Source organism: Hippocampus zosterae, chromosome 16 (assembly GCF_025434085.1).
Source record: "Hippocampus zosterae strain Florida chromosome 16, ASM2543408v3, whole genome shotgun sequence".
NCBI classification, from domain to species: Eukaryota; Metazoa; Chordata; class Actinopteri; order Syngnathiformes; family Syngnathidae; genus Hippocampus; species Hippocampus zosterae.
Window position 1 is genome coordinate 9,527,520 of NC_067466.1, and position 19,715 is coordinate 9,547,234.

Sequence of the window (19,715 nt, forward strand, 5' to 3'; positions counted from 1 at the left end):
AATGTAACTATGTATTATTGTCTAAATTAAAAAGAGCGATTAAAACGTGATCAAATTCTTCACTCAAAGAAGTAACCATCTGCTTCTGAGGTCATCTTGTCAATACATAACCACCACATACATGCATTACTCAGCAACGTATTTGTTTCTGTGCTATAGTTGCCTTTATTCCCATTAGGTGGAGTTTACAGCGTGCTCGAATTTTCACAGGTGGTCATATTTGCAAGATCATAACGTAATGCATACAAGCACACTTAGTTTATCCTGGTTCTCCTCATTCAAATCCACAAAAACAAAACAAAACGGATGACGGATCACATTTTGGTGAAAACTTCTTCCCGGATCGTAAATAATGGCTGATGACAGCCACATGCAGTTTATGTGCTCTTTCTCTGTCTCGCTTTCCCACCACTTGCTTTGTTTCTGACCCTCACACTGAATCGTTATGTATTAATTTTTTTCTCAGGCTTGTTGACTGGCATAGCAGTCAGCCAAATATGCACCTCCCGCCCATCTCTGGTATACTTATTAATGGTCTCGGATTAATCAGTGACTGTTGTCTCAACTTGAGAAAAAAAAAATCATTTTAATGAATATTATTTAGACAGTAACTGAGATGTATCATTTGTTTCCTGTATCATATTTTGGTTTAACTTGGATTAATTATTTAGGTTTTGGAGCATTTTCAAACAGAAGTAATGTTTGAAAAATCATGAATAAACAACAGTAGGACGAAGCTGCAGTTTGTTCTAATGTAGGATGAAGTCGACCTCCCAACCCAAGTTTAGGCAAGTAGTACAACAACACTCGCTTATTACACATTCTTCGCAAGTTATATCTTCACCAAACTAGATGGTAATAATGGATGATGGAAATGTGGTTTGGAAAGAGCACAAACACGCAAGTTTGTGATGTTGACCCTTTGTCCAAACAGAAGTTATAATATGAACATATTAAGTGCAGAGGAACATGTCCAAACACCATTTTGTTTGTTGTGCTATATTGCTTATTGTTGGAGGTAGGTGACCATTCAAAAGTATTGTTCTTATCTGCTCAAAACTCTTCCATTTTATCTCATGTGTTGACACCACCTGCTGGACATGAGTGAGTACTGAATGGGTGTTTCGTATAAGCACGAGGCATCTTAAGGGTATGCAGTACTTCTCCGGTCTCATAAACGCAACTGAAACAGACCCCATTTTACCTGCGATTCAAATGAGGACAAGCAGTGCATTAAATGGAAAGCTGGATGGATGCCTTACAATGCGGCTATACAAACCTGACAATATATCCGTAGTCCAATTAATATCAACGCGGTCCCGCCAACTATTGGGATTAGTTGAAATGAAAATACTTTATATGACATACATCTGTATTATAGTATGCTGCTGTTAATCACATTTCATTAAAGTTGCTTATCATGATTCGTAATGTTGTTGTGGTTGCAGACTATGGCTGATTATAAGCCAACAACAGTAATTAAAAGCGGCTCCAAGCGGTGTTGACTGTCAGTCATCCTCTTGCACGCCGTTGAGAGAGACGTGAGTGAGCCTGAGGTGATGTTTGTGACTAACAAGCTAATTCGCAGCCGTTCAAGGATGCCGGCCTGAGTTGCTTGATGTTTTGGCTGCACTTCAGCATCTAAGCGGTCTCTTATTAGCAATTGTGCCGCCTTAAACACCGCAACTACGTAGTCGTGAATTAGCAAGATGAAAAAGAGGATGGAAAGTGCTGACATTATTCCTCAAACTGGCCAAGCGTTTTCACATATACAGTATGCTATCCTATTGCACATTCTATACTATTGTGGTGAAAGAGTGGACGAACACTTGAATGTAGATATTTTTTTTAAGTCGATGTATAGCCTACTTAAAAAAAATGCATCTGATTCCAGATGATTTTATTTGGTGCAGCCACTTGACGAAATCAAGTTGAACAAATTCCACACGCACATTTTTTCTCAGCGCATAATCAAATGAAATCTAAAACAAGGTGCTGAATTTATCAATATTGACTATTTATTGAGGTATTAATTTAATCAAACACATCTAATAAATCCATCCATTCATGAGTTGGATCTTTTCCCAGCTAACTATGCGCAATGTACATGGTCAACCCCAAAAATCGAATATTTTACTCCGATAACCCATATATAACAAACGAGTGCACGGTGCAGCAATACAAACACGAGCCCCAATAATAAAATGAATGAATGAAAATATCTCTGATTGCATTCTTCATTCCGGCCCATAAAATTAAACAAGTTCAAAGTCTACCACCAAGGCCCAAGGCGATCACTTTCTCCGTCTGAAAAATTCTCCCATTGTGTCTCTTCTTTTTCTTTGGCCCGTCATATCACATTTTCATCCCAGAGAAGCTGATCTCTCACATCTCTCGTGGATTAGTGCTCCTCCAAAGCCCCCGCTAGAGGACACTTGACCCTGGGAGGAGGAGTGACAGTAAACCCCATCTGCCCGTCTTTGCCTTCCTCCGTCGTCCCCGGGGAACACTGCCAGTTGTTCCCCGACGTCAAAATGACTCATTAGTCGCGTCTGCGACTCAAACGGGCAGCGGCAAGTCGATAAAATGAGGCAATTTTGTTCATGCTCTCGATCGCTATGGGCATGTCCACTGGATGTGCTGAAACCATGCCCCGCTTAGGTGTCGACTGTCAATCAAATACACTTAATATGTGCTTTCAACAAAAGTATACTGTATATGCAAATGAAAATCATGACACTCAAAAACAAACTCCATCTTATAGGAATAAAGGGTCAAAGATGATTTCACTTTCAATTAGCACGTCTTGTGTCCGTGAAAAAAGCCATTTTCTTGGGCAGCCACTTCAACAGAACTTTGTAGAGCTTTTCGCTTTTCTTCTTTGACTTCTTCACATTCTTCACGGCTTTTCTGAGCAGACTGAAGTTCAGCGCGCGAGATTGGTAAACACGGTTCGCAGTATTTCTTCTTGTTAAATGTAGATTAAGAACCTCCAAGAAGCACCTTTCCTGTTGCCTGAAGTCATACTCCACGCTGAATAGAAAAAAAACCATGTTAAAACAGAAACATGTTCATCACAAACTTTAGGCGTGATTTAACTGGAAAAAACATTTTATGATAGCATGAAACAGTTTGGAACATCAATTTACAATTGACGCAACAGAAGAAGTGCTAAAGTTGACTGACTGCATCATTTTTTTTCTTGTATGTTTAAAAAAAGGGCACGACACAACTTCAACCTCCCAAATCTTCCTTTAAAGATAGATGAGATCAAGAGAAACAGACGGGCTCTTCATCTTTATCATCATCAGCATAAAGGTGTCTCAGCCGTTGCTTTGCAAAGCACAGGGCATTTTTTTTCTGTTTGAAGAGATCAGAAGAATTTTATATTTCCAAGCCTTTTTTTTAAACTCCCTTTTCACAAACAGAATAGCTGTCTCAGGGGATTATAATTTATCATTCTATTCCCTCTACCTGATGCAATGTTCCATTTTGAGGGTGTAATCTAATCTAATCTGATCTTTTAGATTGTTCATATTTTCAAAAGCATCCCATGAGCAACTCATTTGTTGGATTTAACCCTTTCATGCACCCTGTAACCTGATAACACGATAAAATGTCCACTGTTGTAAGCACTGTCCCAAAAAAGGGGTGAAGCGTTAACTTTGTCAGTTAAAAGTTCGAAACATCACCAACCTGTAAACAATACAAGCCGTCTTTTGGCAAGTGGAACCGTTTTTGAGGTCCTGTCCTGTTTTGTTGTACTGCTGACTGTAAAAGACACACAAAACGCATGCAGACAAGATTGATTTAGGACCAGTTTATGAACATTTTTTTTGTGGTCAGAAGTGCCGTTGGCAGCGAGGAATAGTAAACACAAATGTAAAACCAACTCTGGTCTAAAACAGGACCTCAGTACAGTCACAACATATTACGGGAGTTCTCCATTTTGGATGAGAATGATTGACAGAGACACATTGCTGGAAGCCCCTTTTAAGCTTTGTCATGTCCTAATTAAGAAACACGCCAAAAGTCATTTTGAAAGAACATGCATGAAGGTATTACAGAAATTGCCTTACTCTGTATGGCACTGGATTAAATCCAAACTCGGGAAATGTCCTTTTACATAATAAAATGTGCATCATTCATTTTTTTTTCATTTTGTCTTTTGTTTTAAAAGACACAATACTGTATCGTGTCTTTAAAAACGGCTGATCGTGCGAAAAAATACGGGATATATACAATACTGTATCGTGTCTTTAAAAATGGCTGATCGTGCGGAAAAATACGGGATATACAGTATTTATAAATCTATCTATAGATAGATAGATAGATAGATAGATAGATAGATAGATAGAGTATATATAATTATTAGCTCTGTTGAGCTTATCATATTTGCGTACAGAGTAACTCTCACAAATCATTCTTCAGCCGGAAAAATCCGTTGTCGGGCATTTAAATAAGGAGCCTCTTCAGAATTCAGGCCAGTGCAAGCGGTGACTCACTTGACAGGAGCAAGACTGCAGGACATTCTCAAACTATTTGTAAGACTGAGAGCACCTGATGCGAGTAGATTCCGTGAATATGTAACACGGCAGATTTGAATCTGCGTGTTGTATTTGAAATAAATATAGTGCTTAAATCTTCAGTGAATGATGTGAAATGCTTTTCCAGTGGAACAGAAAGAAACGGCTATCCAAACCACCGTGATTGTGGCACACATGCGCGCGCACACACCCATCCACTTACCCGGGGGCAGGAGTGTGGTTGGCCTCCAGGTCATGGATGATGTTCAGCAGAGTCGTGATTCTGTCCTTGTTGGCTGCCAGACTGGCCTCCACACTTTCAAGCCGATGTTGCATGGTTGCTGATTTACCGCACTGAGGGGAAGAAAGCAGAAACTGGGCTGCTTCACTCGGGTGGGAATGGGCCAGGATGAGGTCCGCTGTGTCCCGCTTCGGGGCGTGTTTGGAATCCCGGCTGACGATTGCCTCAGCCTCGCTGGACCCCAGGCGTCGGAGGGATGCGGAATTGCAATGCGTGCAAAGTTCTCCCTCACTGCAGCGTAGCGCTGGTGCAATTAAAGACAACTTTGGCCCTTTGAGAGATTGTTGAAATGCTGATTTGTTTGACTCAAGACTCCGCGTGTGCTTGAGATCAGAATGCGCATTTCTGTTTGGCAGTGTGGAGATAATGGGCTCACGTTTCCCTTTTGAGGCTGTCGGATAATTTGGATGCGTCTGTTTATCTGCGTTTGAGTCAGTCCGACTGTTTGCATGCATGGGTGAGACGCCCAAGGCAAACTCTTCTGTATTTGAATCCATCTGCTGGGCTGTTGTTCCTGTTGGGCATGTAACACACTGTCCCTTGTGTTCTATTACTGTGCTTCCTTGATAATGTTCACCCGTTTGTTGTTTTGCCTTTATGCAACCCCGCAGACTCAAACTGTTGAACTTAATTGGGCAAATGCTACTTTGAGGGGTTGCGTCCTGTGATACGCATCCTGAATGTTGCTTTGACCCATTGCCGATTAAATCATTGATTAGATCACCGCTCGATAGCTTTTCACCAGGATGCGATTCACTATTCAACTTGCTGGAATTGTCAGTTCTGTTTGGAACGGTTTGGCTCACAATTGACACATGATCGCTTTTCGAGACATTTGACGCCCCGAGCAATGCTTGAGCTGTTTTTGAGACGTTTTTCTGATTCGGGACAGCAGGTGCAGAAGTGGGCTCGGATGTGATGTCAGTTGTTTGTGTTTGGCAAGGCTCGTCAGGACGGGGAAATGTGTTATGATTAATTGATTGGTTGTGTTCGTGTGACATATTACTTGTTTTAAGCAAAGAATTATGTGACACGCGAGAGTTTGTTTGGGTGACTTTTAAAGTAGATGAAGGGTGAATATTTGAAGAGCTCCTCAGGGCTGTGTTTCTGTACAAAGCATAATTAGTAGTTATGGAGACGGGAGCTGACATCCCCAGTGTAGAATCAAGCGTTGCACAAGATTCATTTTGAAATGTTGCCTTCCCACAATGTGTTAATTCGGAATTTGAGGACACGGGTTGTTTATTTGCATCCAGGGTTTTCGGATCATGCGTGCCACATGCAATCGTAGCTTCTTTTGAGTTAACATTAGGGTTGACAGGGGAAGTTAACACCATGCTGCTGTATGAGTTGAATTTTGCTTGAGCGACTGATGTATGGGATGGATTTATGGGCGTGGCTTGCGTTTCGGATTTCTGGGGGTCTGATAATCCGATAGGCGGTGATACTTGCGAGTCGCCTTTTCTTTTTATTTGGAGTTTGTTTTCACGGTGCGGAAATGCTGTGTTAGGTTTTGTGGACATGAGTGTCGTATTGAAAGCTTGGACAGTTTTCGGGATGGTGCCTGTTGCGTTTCCTTTGGATGTTGTGTACAAATGAGATGGGGTGTTTTCTTGCGTGGCATGCACAGATACACACACCTTTTGCAGTGCATTATGATGGAAATTTGAATGAGTCTGTATGTGCGGGTGGTTTGATTTCGTAGCTGTGGCCATAAGAGGAGTGGATGGGACAAGTCCTTTTTGGGGGATTTTAGTGTCAAGAGGTATGTTTGTTAAAGTGTCGACAGTATCAACCTTTTTTGTATCAATGGTGGCTTCGGTGACAGTGACTGAATTAGTGTGGATGGTCTGAGAATCGGTCGAGGCGACGGAATGTCCGTGCGCGAAAAACCGTCCTTTAATTGAATGGACCGGACATGCAGGGTGTCGTATTTTTCCATGTCTTGATGTTTCTTGAAGATGTGATCCTTGTTGAGGGCTTGTCTCTTTTTCACTGGAACGGGAATTCTCAGGGAGTTGATGGTTGCTTGGTTGGACATCGGTTTCATTGTGGGGCAACTGAAGACGTTCGCTGAAGCGAAGCACGTCGTGGTCCGCATGAAATTGATTCTCTCTTTGGCAATCAGACGGAGGAAGCATTTTCTTCCCTAAAATCTCCACTCCTGCTCTTCGCCTGCCTCCACACTGGTCGCATATTTTTTGTGATCCACCAAAATGTTTGGGAGCAGAAAACAGCAACATTTTTCTTGATTCCGTGTAATGCGTCTGCATTCTTTTTCGGCGTCCTTCGTGAGTTGGGCTCGATTCACCATTCTCAATGCTGATGCCACCCATTGCCTCTGAATCAACCACACTACCGTTAGCGTAGCGGACAGTCGGTTTTGTCCCCGGACAAACTTTGGTTGCAGTCCTTGCAGAATGTGGGGTGGCCCTGATTGTTCCAGGCGTGCGGGAATTACGATCCTGATTGCACGCAACATCCCCCGAGGTCTCATCTACAAGTTCTTGAAAAGACACTTCCTTTTTACCTTTCAAGTCCCCACTCTTTGCCTTGCCACTGTTTGTTAGCAGTAGTATCTCTTTGTACTCCTTGGTAATGTAGCTGTTGGTCGTGCGGGCACTATGAGCTGATTGCGTGTGCAGTTTATACATGAGCTGTGCGCACTGCTCTGAAGGTGCTCTCCTTATCCCCGGGGATGTTTGCACGCCAACGCTGCTGCTCTGAAGACCCCACGTTTGCAGCTGCGCTCCTCCGGTGGTGTCGCCTCCTGTTTTCCTCCAGCTACGCACTCCAACCAGGGCTGGGACGCCCAGGACTGGTACGGTAGTGGTTAGGTCAGCCGCTCGTCTCCCCATCCTCTGGCTGATTGCTTGCAACGTTTCACAATTCAAGGTGACTTTAGGATCGCTTGTGTACCATCAAATACGTCTGGAAGAACAAGAGGAAGACACTTACAGTTGAGAAGAGCTGCCTGTAAGTGATTGCGCAATGCTCTATCAAACTATTAGGAACAAAGTTATCCAAAGCAGCAAAACTTGAGATTGTAGTTGTACGAATGAACTGAACATTTGACAATGAATTTGATCAACTGTGACTTTTGGAAATAAATGGCCCATTTTTGTGGAGCAACACACAAAAACAAGAGGCAAAGCTCTCTCTCGTGCTCACAGCCAGTTCAGTCTTGGTGCAATGAAAAACAAAACAAAGAAAAATGATTTTCATTGGGTGGGTCGTCATAAATTACAGGTGATCCTCTGTTTACAACGGAACTAATATTCAACATTTCAAACTGACAAACGTGAATCAACTCGTTTGAATATGTGGTGAAAAGACGCAAGAAGACTTTCTTTCATTTAGCGTCATACTTCCACTTTCTCATTCGATTCTTTAATTTCTACCTTCACTACTATGAGGGCATACACAAGTCAGCCCCAAGTAGAAATAATTTTCAATCCAAGATAAAATGTATTTTTACATTATGTATATTCCCTATACAAATAATTATGGACTTTTAAAGTATCTTGAAAATCATTTCACTCTTGCACTGCACGTTCTTTGAGTATTTTTTAAGCTACCTGTACTTAAAAAAAATCCTGAAAAAACCCTCCGTTGTTTGGAAATGCTTTTTAATGTTTTATTTTTAATGGTGTGAAACACATTGAGTTATCTTCTGTTTATAATGCACCATTTAAATAAAGCTGCCTTGCCCTTGCCTTGCCTAGGTATGACTTTGTACCAGGCAGCGTTCCCGCATGGAACACATTGCACATTTTTTAAAAGTTTTTTTGGGGGGGGGTTGTAATAAGATGCTCTGAAAAGCACTCTAAACATGTAAGCATATGAAGTCAGGTTGGAAAACTAGGATAAAACCAAGCAAGGGGTTTCAATAACTTTTTTCTGAGCAGTATTTTGGCCTTAATTGTTGCGGCATTCCATTGAAGGGGTAGAAAATATCAATAATCAGTTTCGGCGAACGCAAATATGGAAAACGGTCGTGATCCCTGGGCATCTAATCTTATATAATCTCCATGAAATTGCCTACTCTGTGGTTTACTCATTAATACTGAATACTTAAAAGCAATCTCTTGAGCAGCAAAACATTTCTTTTATGCTCATCGGTAGTTGGAACAAAACTGAACCTGAACACCCGAGTTATCATTAGGTGTAATTTTTGTGTATTCGAACCCTTCATTATACCCATGGGGTCCGTTAAAGTAGATTGCACATAAAAGGAGTCCTCCTTGTTCCACGATTTCAGATATGATAAATAAAGTAACATCTCGTGAAACAGTGACAGAGGAAACTGGTTTGAAGCTATATTAGCATTTCAGACTAATGTATAGATCTTGATTTTGTGTCTGACACCAAACGGAATAATTTACTGGCAAAATAAACTGCTGGCACTTACGTAGCCCTTATGGAAAACTCGCTCGCGTTCATGGTCCACTGCTTGCATGCAACATCCAGTTTATCTTGGACAGGGGCCCACAGTGATGTCAACGCTCCATATTCAGTAAGAATTTATTAGGAAGTACAATTTCAGAGAAATTGTGCAGTTATTGTATGCAGTTTATGGCATCTATCAGTATCACATCAGATATGTTATTTAAATGGTCTCTGTCAGAGATTTTCTCGGACAAAGTTAAAGGAACGACTCGGCACACAGGAAAATTGTCTTCAATATCGGCGGGAGCGGACCTCTGAGAGCGAACGACGGTTGTTGCTCCGCGATCACACTCCAAGTCCCGTCTCCGCGAGTTCCACATTTTATTGTAACATATGCAAAATACAAGAAAAACACTGCCCCCAATATTTGCATGCCGCACCCCCGGTCGGGCACCTCAGTAGTGATTGGTTACCTGTTTTTCAACCTCGAACCACCAGTACATTGGCGCCTTTTCTGGCTGGTCTACATCGAATTAGCATGCTGTAGACTTTGCGGATGGTCAATGTCATCTGGGCGCGACGGGTGTTCTCAACTCGTCTTTTGTTGCTCAACCGCTGTTCCCGAATTATTCATTCCCCTTTTGTGACCGAGTTTCGCCTTCTCCCCCATGATCGCCCACCTATATTGACGTGCTAATCGTGGACTTCAACAGCCCTCCGGCCAGGTGGCCGGCGCCTTTGTGTGTAGGCATTTGGGGGTGCTGGATATGCACCCAAACGCTTCGATGTGCCCAAATAAATGAAACTTTAAACATGATACATTTTTGCTCATAGATTCTTCTAACATTCCCACCTCTGTATCATAATTAAAGTTTCGTCAAACGCCCAGGTGACATTGATATGCAATTGCACGGGTGGGAAGAAAAACTGTCCTGAGGGGAAGGTGGTGTAACAAGATCAGGACAGAAAACCCTTCCCGGGCAATGGCTACACATTAAATGAAGATCAAAATCTAATCTAACAATCATTAAATGAAAAGTAAAACCTATACTAACTACTATATACAAGGTAAGCCAACCCAAGACATCAAACATTCACATCTGCAATGCCTTTCTGTGAAGTCATCATACGGGCTTACATAAGGTTACAGTAAATCAATCACCAAAGTCAGTGTTAAAATAGTCTTCGTCAGACTCCGTGTGCACCTGTTGGTACTCCGACATGGCCACAGTCAGCTGAGCCGCCACTTCACTTTGATAGCATCCGTGAATTTGGCAGCACAACCTCTGACCAGCTGGATCGAACAAGCGACAGGAAAACAGGAAGAGAAAAATAAACCAACAATTGTCTCCTGCCTCCCGACATCGAATCCCATGAGACAAGTCACTCCTTTCGTGGGCCTGTATGCCCACCGTGACTTCTCTTAGGCCCATGAGGATGACGCCGGTGCCGATGATGCTGATGATGCATAGGCAACGCTTGACTGCCCTTTCTGTGCTCTTCCTTGAGAGGGGTGTGTTTACCACGGAAAACCCTCTCTCCCACTGTGGTCTTTCGGCGGCACGCAAGATCAGCGCACTTGGACTTAGGTGCTGATTCTCCTTCTTGGGACTGGCGTCGCTAGGCCCCTCAACCTCAAACCGAAGGAGCTTGCCCCGCGACTGGTGGATCCAGACGTGGCGTGATTCGATCTTGACCGCAGTTTTTGTTGCTGCAATCACTTGAGAGAGGCCATTCCAGTGTTCACTGTCCCAGAGAAGTCTTTTCAGCACCTTGAGGAAGTTCTGATCACCACTCCGGACCTGGCGAGTCTGTGGAGCAGAACACCCTGGCAAGTCATTGTGCCTATGCATCTCTTTCTGATCAAATTGTGTTTTATTCTCTCTCATTGTCTCAATGAGCCTGGCTTTGACAGTTCCGTTAGTGCACTCCACAAATCCAGTCGATTGCGGGTGGTACGCAGTGTTGCTTCAAATCAGTGTCCAACAATTCGCCCAATGCTTTCACGACGGTTCCCGAATCATCGCGAGCGCTCGAAGACAGTTCAACCCATTTTGAAAACACATAAACAATGACAAGACAGTATCGTTTCCCTTATGTTTTGTTCAAGCAGATTACACAATGTATACAAAAAAAAATTGGGTGTTGAAAACTGCATAATCCTATGTGTATAATAATATTGGTGCACCTGTGCTATCATCGCTATCATCCCCCCTGTTGACACATGTGCCAAGCCATGTGTTAACCTCGCGGCACACTCGACGCTCCCTTATTTGTCCAATATTTTCTTTCTGTGGGAGGTGCAAAAATTTGTCTTAATTTCAAACCATCCCGTGTTGTGTCCTGTGCCTCTATTGCTAGTACGTCACGTGTTACTGTAATTTGTCAACTGAAATGAACGGTCGGAGTAGTCATCACTTCCCAATTGATGTATTGACGCACCCAGCCATCCTGTGTTTCCTCGCACCCCGGATTGGCGGGGGAGGGGCTCCACAGGTGGTTTGGAACGGAGCTCGCAAGGTTATTCATGTTTTTCCACTCACATTGCTCTGGTTTGCCGAGCGGTATGAAAATGTGTTGCCCTTGTGAGAGGAGGGGCTTGACCGCCCTTCCTACCCGCGCTGTGGCGAAACACCACTGATCTTTCCAATACACGTGCTCAACAACAATACCCTGGGGGTGCAGGCTCAGAAAAACTTTAGTGTAGTCAGGGTCTGGTCCTGGTGTCTGCTTACGTCTTATAGTCACGTGCAGGTTGTTCGCCGTTTGCATGTTACCTCCTGGCTTTAATTTGGTACCTGCCAATCGAACTAGACATTCGGAACTCCGAGTTACGTCGTCGTTCGGTAAATCGAGTGTCCAAAAATAGCGAGCATCATCTTGACTATTCCCCATGCGGGCTTCAACCTGGCCCTTGTGATTTACGATGGTGTAAATCTCGAGTTGCGTTTGAGCATCCCGTCCCAATAAATTATGTGGACAGCGAGAATTTAGCGCGGCTTCGACGAGTGCCTTCCGATTTGGGTCTGTGGGGGAAGTAATGGTTACTGTTTGCGATAACGTCAGGGGCTGCACGGAGCCATGTGCTCCTTTCATGTAAATTTTGCCATCGCTTGGCTTCACAGTATCGCGATCCCAACGACCGAGAACAGTGATATCGGCACCCGTGTCAACAAGGAAGACTGTCGGGATTCCTTCGACCAACAACGTCAGTTCCGGTTTAGTTATGGACGAGGTTTGACATCTCAGCAGGTAGTTCTCTGTGTCGAAAACATGGTTGCTACCGGCTAAGATGTCACCCTCGTCCTCACTTGAGGCGGGCGATTCAAACAAAGGCGCAGAGGCCTTTATCGCTGTCATAGCTACCTCCTCTTTTTTATTCCGTATTGTCTGTAAATCCTCCTCATCTGATGAGGAGGTCCCCGTGCTACTATCACGCTCCCGCATACGCCTGTCCTTCCGCTGCTGTCTACATTCTTTCACCATGTGACCCTTTCGCCCACAAAGAAAACATCTGCCTTCGACAAAACGTTTTTGGTCCCTAGGGGCTAATTTGAAGGGAGCCAACGACCGTATTTGTTTATTACCTATATAAGGAGGACCCAGGGTTTTCCTGTGTGCGTTTGGGTTTTTTGCGGCGTAATAAATATTGGTCACGTGACTCTCATTCTTCCCTTTCTTATTCTCGAGCCGTTCGTAATTCCGTGCGTAATTCAAAACCTCATCGATCGGACATGTTGGCCAATTCAAATTATGTCTTTTAACATATTGGGCAACATCAGGATGTGCTTGGTTTAGCAAATGCTGTTTTAAATGTGAATTGAACAAGTCTGACTGTGTCTCAGGGATACCGCCGTGTATTTTGAACACTGTTCGCAGACGATGGAAAAAATCGTCCGTAGTTTCGTCAGCCTTTTGAATGCATGTGGCAATTTCTTTGGGGTTTTGCGTCCGCTGGTATGCCTTGGCGCAACGTTCCATAATTTGGTCAAGGGGCCCCCCTACCTGTGTGAGTTCATCATAACACAGATAACCTCCCGCAGCTTTTTTACCATTAAAGTTGCCCACAACTGCGCCAAACTTAGAACTGGTAGTTAATGAGAGCAATTTCAGGGCCTCACCCGCGTTAAGCCTGTGGCTGTGGACTAAGTCGGACAGTTCTCTTACGAACTCGTCCGGGTTGTCTTTTGGTTTTGGAAGGGACGCGGCGATGTCTCGGAATTCAGCCGGCGTCCACGGTCTATATACGTACAGCGATTCATCGTTCGTTGACGGCATTTGAACCATGGGGAACGCTTGGAAAGGGTACCCTTCGAGTCTAAATTCATGCGAATCATGCTCTAGCGGCGCGGATGGGTCGAGGATCCGCCTCCACTCACCCACCGTGCCCTTGGAGCGCGTTTGGTGTTGATGTCCAGAGTTTGGACCACCCTGCGGTTTGACCGGGTTCTCTAGACCACAATTATGTGCGGTAGTTTGATCGGCGGGCGTTATGGGGGCTTGATTAGTTCCCCAGGACGGAGGGGGCACCGGATTATTTTCTCTCGTTGTTTGCGGCTGCGGGGGGAGGGCCGGGTACAGCTCTCCCGAAACGGCGGACGCTGGAGCGGCTGAAGGTCGCGTGGCAGCAGCCGCTGCAATTAAATCCTCATCCAGCCTATCACGCCTGTCTTTCGCATTTTTCGCCCGTATTCGTCTGGCCCTTTCAATGAGTATTTTACACTTATACCATTGTTTTCCGTGTTCATTATTTTTCCGCTTTTCTTTGTCTTTCAGCGATAATTTGCCCAACACCGTTTCCAATTCATCGCAATCATTAACGTCTCCCGAGAATCCGTATTTCTTTTTCCACTTTTTCACGAATCGCGTTGACCCTCTGTAGTCAATTTCAGCTAATCGCGTGTTTTCAATGATCGCTTCTACATCGTGACGTGCTGTTGTCTGCTGTGTTCGGCTCAATCGCCAACAACACGAGGACTTCCGTGTCGCCATGTTGCCTAGCAACAGCTGGAAGCGTTTACAGGTATTTTACAACCCGAAAGAATCGCGATCTAGATCTGGGTCGTTACCCGAAAACAAAAACGGCCCGCGCCGGAGTTTATAGGGATTACGTTACCACAATAGCGTGATCACCAATCACACTCACGCACTAACACAAAACCGATACGCGCAATATACGCATACAACGTTAGATGCAAACACACGCCGAGGTGGTCAACCTCCGCAGGAAGACAAAGCTTCCTCACCGTTTACGCTTAGCGAGAAACGGTATCTAAATGAGCCAATGCTCTCACAGATGCGCTTGGGCTCTGTGTCCCGGGAATCTAATTTCCCCCGTACCGCTAACCACGAAACGGTACTCGAGCTAGCCTACTCCTTTTCGGCATTAACTCGTCTAATTCCGTCATTCAGTGGAGATAACCGACTACGCAACGGCTTCTCCACCACGCCGACTGACCTTATTTTTCCAGACAATTGTCCCGATGCCGAGTTGAACCCAGGTTCGTTGGATGATGGCGCTTGCTCGCTCCTCGCGGTGTCCGGTGCGGGGCTGGCTGCTCCTGAAAAGTCTGCACGAGGTTTGGTTGGCTTCGGAGGCGCAAAACGCGCGATCAGCCACGGATCGTCCACCGGAGGAAATCGGAGAGTCCAACAAAAAAGCTCAAATCCGTTCGAACAAGCACATCATCCTGCCGACAACGCCAAGTTTCTGTCAGAGATTTTCTCGGACAAAGTTAAAGGAACGACTCGGCACACAGGAAAATTGTCTTCAATATCGGCGGGAGCGGACCTCTGAGAGCGAACGACGGTTGTTGCTCCGCGATCACACTCCAAGTCCCGTCTCCGCGAGTTCCACATTTTATTGTAACATATGCAAAATACAAGAAAAACACTGCCCCCAATATTTGCATGCCGCACCCCCGGTCGGGCACCTCAGTAGTGATTGGTTACCTGTTTTTCAACCTCGAACCACCAGTACATTGGCGCCTTTTCTGGCTGGTCTACATCGAATTAGCATGCTGTAGACTTTGCGGATGGTCAATGTCATCTGGGCGCGACGGGTGTTCTCAACTCGTCTTTTGTTGCTCAACCGCTGTTCCCGAATTATTCATTCCCCTTTTGTGACCGAGTTTCGCCTTCTCCCCCATGATCGCCCACCTATATTGACGTGCTAATCGTGGACTTCAACAGCCCTCCGGCCAGGTGGCCGGCGCCTTTGTGTGTAGGCATTGGGGGTGCTGGATATGCACCCAAACGCTTCGATGTGCCCAAATAAATGAAACTTTAAACATGATACATTTTTGCTCATAGATTCTTCTAACAGTCTCTTAGGGGACTCGCAAACTCTGGCACTGGGAACCAGAGGGTCCGCGAGTTGTGGTTAACCACCGCAAAATAATACACAATAAATGATTATGTCATGTACTACCGTACATATGTCAACGTACCGTACCGAATATAAGACGGCCCTGATTATAAGACGGCCCCCTCTTTTTCAAGACTCAAGTTTGAAAAAAGACTTTTTGAACACCATGTTGTTTTTTTATACAGAATATAATTACATCTGAAACAAATGATTGTAACAATATATTTGACAGAAAAAGCATGTTACTTTACCTCATTCAAATCTTAATATCTGAACATTTACCGGTATATATTTTTAAAAGTCTGCATACGTTCACTGGCGCCCCATTAAAACAAACATATACAATATGAATTAGTCCCTACCTAAGCTTTGGGCCAATTCATGTTCTTATATGACTGTAACTGATCATGTAAATCTGACATCCCGTCATCAGTCTCTTCACTTCGCATTTCTAGCTCCGAATGAAGGAAAAACATTTAAATATGTCAAGTAGTGCTCACCGGCTAAACAGAGACTTCTTTGGACCAACATGAAAAAAACCCTGATATATAATTCCTTATTACCGATTCGTCTTACTGTTTATTGTGTATGTTAAATCGCTCCATGTACAGCACTTCGTATGCAGTGATGGCTGTTTGAAAGTGCTCTATAAATACTGTTGACTTGACTTGACTTGATTAGCGGTATATATGTCCACTACCATAATGTTTGGTAACCACAGTTGTCTCTCGACAACACCAGTAGCCTTCAAGAGGACAAGCTTTCACAAGTGTTTGCATACAAGCAGGAATCCGTCCGTGAAATATAACGCGTAAACAGAATGTGCGCTTGCAAGAGTTGATATCCATGTCATAACTTTAACAAGAATACATTCTGACAAGGCTCCTCTCACCCTCACCCTCCTCTTCATCCTCATCACTGACTGCCATCCAGTCATGTCAGAACTGCAGAAACAACATCGAGTAGGATATCGCTGCAGGGGATATTAATTTGGGTGGCCGGAACATGAACTCAGACGAGTAACATGTATGTGTTGTCACTGAACAACTAACGAAGGGTTATAGAGATGGAAACCATCTCTTTGCAGAGTCAAGACCTAACTTCATGCAATACAGTATCCTTTTATTAAGAGTCGGCTGAAATGTCATACCTGATGGATGTCTGCATACGAAGAACTAAGTTTGCGCTTTGTCTTCATTGTCTTCCAGAGTCCGGGGGATGTACAGCTTAAAACTATTCAAACTCAGAGGATGTTTGCAGGTATCTACTCCTGCAAGGTGAACCCTGTTTTCAAACATTCAAATTCCGACCGACTCAATATCATATTGATCAGACAGAGTCCATTCCGAATTTCATCTACCTGGACTTTATGTTGGTACTTCTCTTTGCTCGCGTCAGGAACTAAATGCTACTGTATGCTGCCCTCCAACACACTCTTGGTCTCCAGTTGCTTCCATCTTCTCTCTCATTCGCTCCCTTTCTATTATTGCCCTCACAGTCCTCTCACCTCTACGGAGCCCCTAAGGGGACATGGAAGGGGAAAAAAAACTTTGCGAGATCTCGCAAAGTAATGCGAGATCTCGCAAAGTAATGCGAGATCTCGCAATGAAAGATTGCGAGATCTCGCAAAGTAATGCGAGATCTCGCAAAGAAGGATTGCGAGATCTCGCAATACTTTATTTATTTATTTTTAATGGTCGTTGACTTGCTTCCGGGTCATCGTACGTGCTTCCGGGTCATCGTACGTGTAAACGCAGACAACAGTTATGGAGCGTGTTCAACCGTTCGTGAGTTTAATAGAATTTTACTTTGAAATCGGCTTGAAATACAAAGACATTAAATCTGTTCTTGATGTTAAGTACGGTTTCCAAATAAGTGAAAGACATTTGAAGCGAGTGCTGAACCAAAGAGGACTATTTCGTCGGAAAACGTTCAATGACTTGGCAGTCCTGGTTGACTCCATTCGCAACCAATTGCAGCATTCCGGACAACTACACGGTTACAGGTGGATGTACAGTAAGTGCAGAGAATATGGACTTCTTGTCAGGAAAGAGGACGTTCGTCTGGTCCTGAAAGAGTTGGATCCGAGAGGAGTGTCGTTAAGGCAAGCAAGACGTTTGAGACGGCGAAACTACTTCTCCAAAGGGCCCAATTTTATATGGCACATGGACTCCTATGACAAACTGAAACCATTTGGAATTTGTATCAATGGGGCTATTGATGGTTTTTCAAGGAAAATAATGTGGCTCAATGCCTACATAACTAGTAGTGACCCGAAGTTGATTGGGGGTTACTACATCGACGTTGTGCACCGTTTGGGGGGTTGTCCTCGAATCGTTCGAGCTGATCTTGGGACTGAAAATGGTCACCTCAAAGGCTTTCAGCGTTTCCTCGTGCCAATACCGCCAGGCAGCACTCTTGACAGTTACTTGGATGGAGCCAGCACCGCCAATCAAAGAATTGAATATTGGTGGCGGTTTCTTCGCAGCCAGTGCATGGAGTTCTGGTTATCCCTCTTCACAGACCTCAGAGACAATGGCTTCTTTGATGGTGGATTTCTGGACAAAAACATCCTACAATTTTGTTGCATGGGACTTATTCAGGTGAGTTCATACATTCTGATAGACTCGTTAATTAAATGTGTATTTTTGTATGTGAGAGTGAGTTGATGGGAAAGTGGACAGGAACACCCAAGAGGATAATGGTGTGTGGTGAAGGTGAAGGAAAAGTTGGGGAGATGTGGTACACATGAGAGGGGAGGAGTGAGACAAAAAAGCAGCTTCACGCTAAAAGTTCTTGCTCATAAAAGCCGATATGACTGTGCAACTCTTATTTAATCTGGCTGTATATTATTTTCAACAGGATGAGTTGGATGACACGGCCTTAGTTTGGAACAGCCATCTCATCAGGCCCTCAAAGAACATGAATGTCCCCAGTGGTCGGCCCAACGTGATGTATACGTTACCTGAACTTTATGGTACAACGGACTTCCTCTCCCCGGTTGACAATGAACAAGTTCAACTGTGCAAAAGCCAGTGTGTGTTTCGTTTGACCATGCCTTGTGATCCAGATGTATTTGCATTGTGTGCTTTTTTAATGGCCCAGTCCGATCTAATGCCACCAAAAGATCCATTTCAGGCTGTGAACTTGTATTTACACCTCAGAGAGGCCCTCACCGCTACTCTTTAAGATAAGAAAACCTTTATTAGACTCGCAATGGAGAAATTCCTAATTCACAGCAGCAAATTTATGAAAGGAAGAATATAAAATATACAAAATATAGGAGCTGCTGGAAAGGCGGCCACTCTCACGGCTGCTGGAAAGGCAGCCACTCTCACTGCGCCATTTTGAAGTCAAAATAACACAACACATAGGACAGACAGCCGTGCAATCTTCACCAATTTTCTGCATACACTTTATAAATTACAGCAATCTATGTATTGCTTGGTGTTTGGACCAAACTATATTACGGCTCCTCAACTGGTGTGAGAAGTAACATTTATTGAAGCCTGAATTTGACCATTGTCATTTCTTTTATCACTTCACCTTCAAAGGATAATTGAAACACTTTTGATGACAAATAATACATACCCATCATAATTAAAAGCATTGTTTATCTGCTGTTTTTCTACCTGTACAGTATAAGGACAACATATTTGATCTACAATATAAAATGTTTGTCTGTCAAAGCATTATTGGTGTAAATAAACATTCTTTCTTGGTTCCTGACTTTATTCACAAATACTTAACCAACGTGGATGCTGGGGAGTATTCCTACACAATTGTACATCACCCCAATTGAATTTTCACCTGCATGTAAATGATGACTGCGTAATTGTCACTCCTCGCTTTCGTCAGCAGGTGGTTTCTTGTTTTTAAAAAAACTGTTAAGAATGATTTGGAACAAATTTTATTCACATTGACAAAATCTTACAAACATTAATCTCAACATTTTAAATGGAATGTACAACTTCAGACCTTTGGGTAAAACTGAAAACTCCCATCTTGCCTGAAACCATCATGAGAATAAGTGGTGCAGAAAATGGAAGGAATGGAGAACTAACACAGAATCGATTGCATTTTAATAATGCACAATACACAAATGGAAAACAATTGCAGACTGCCCTTCACG

At 43.8% G+C, this 19,715-nt stretch overlaps 2 protein-coding genes across 2 annotated transcripts; one reads left to right on the forward strand and one right to left on the reverse strand.

Annotated features, from left to right (window-relative positions):
* Positions 1-1,710: 1,710 nt before the first annotated feature.
* Positions 1,711-17,085, reverse strand: LOC127588636 (uncharacterized). Its single transcript, XM_052047434.1, has 4 exons — positions 16,734-17,085; positions 4,750-7,758; positions 3,697-3,771; positions 1,711-3,033 (listed from the first exon to the last, which is right to left on the reverse strand). Exons 2-4 carry the CDS (start codon positions 7,683-7,685, stop codon positions 2,793-2,795), a joined length of 3,252 nt encoding a protein of 1,083 aa, XP_051903394.1. The 5' UTR covers positions 7,686-7,758; positions 16,734-17,085; the 3' UTR covers positions 1,711-2,792.
* A 165-nt stretch (positions 17,086-17,250) lies between these two features.
* Positions 17,251-19,312, forward strand: LOC127588642 (uncharacterized). The gene is made up of 3 exons (XM_052047442.1): positions 17,251-18,186; positions 18,446-18,764; positions 19,065-19,312. The coding sequence occupies exons 1-3, from the start codon at positions 17,350-17,352 to the stop codon at positions 19,070-19,072; spliced, it is 1,164 nt and encodes a 387-aa protein (XP_051903402.1). The 5' UTR covers positions 17,251-17,349; the 3' UTR covers positions 19,073-19,312.
* The last annotated feature ends 403 nt before the right edge of the window (positions 19,313-19,715 follow it).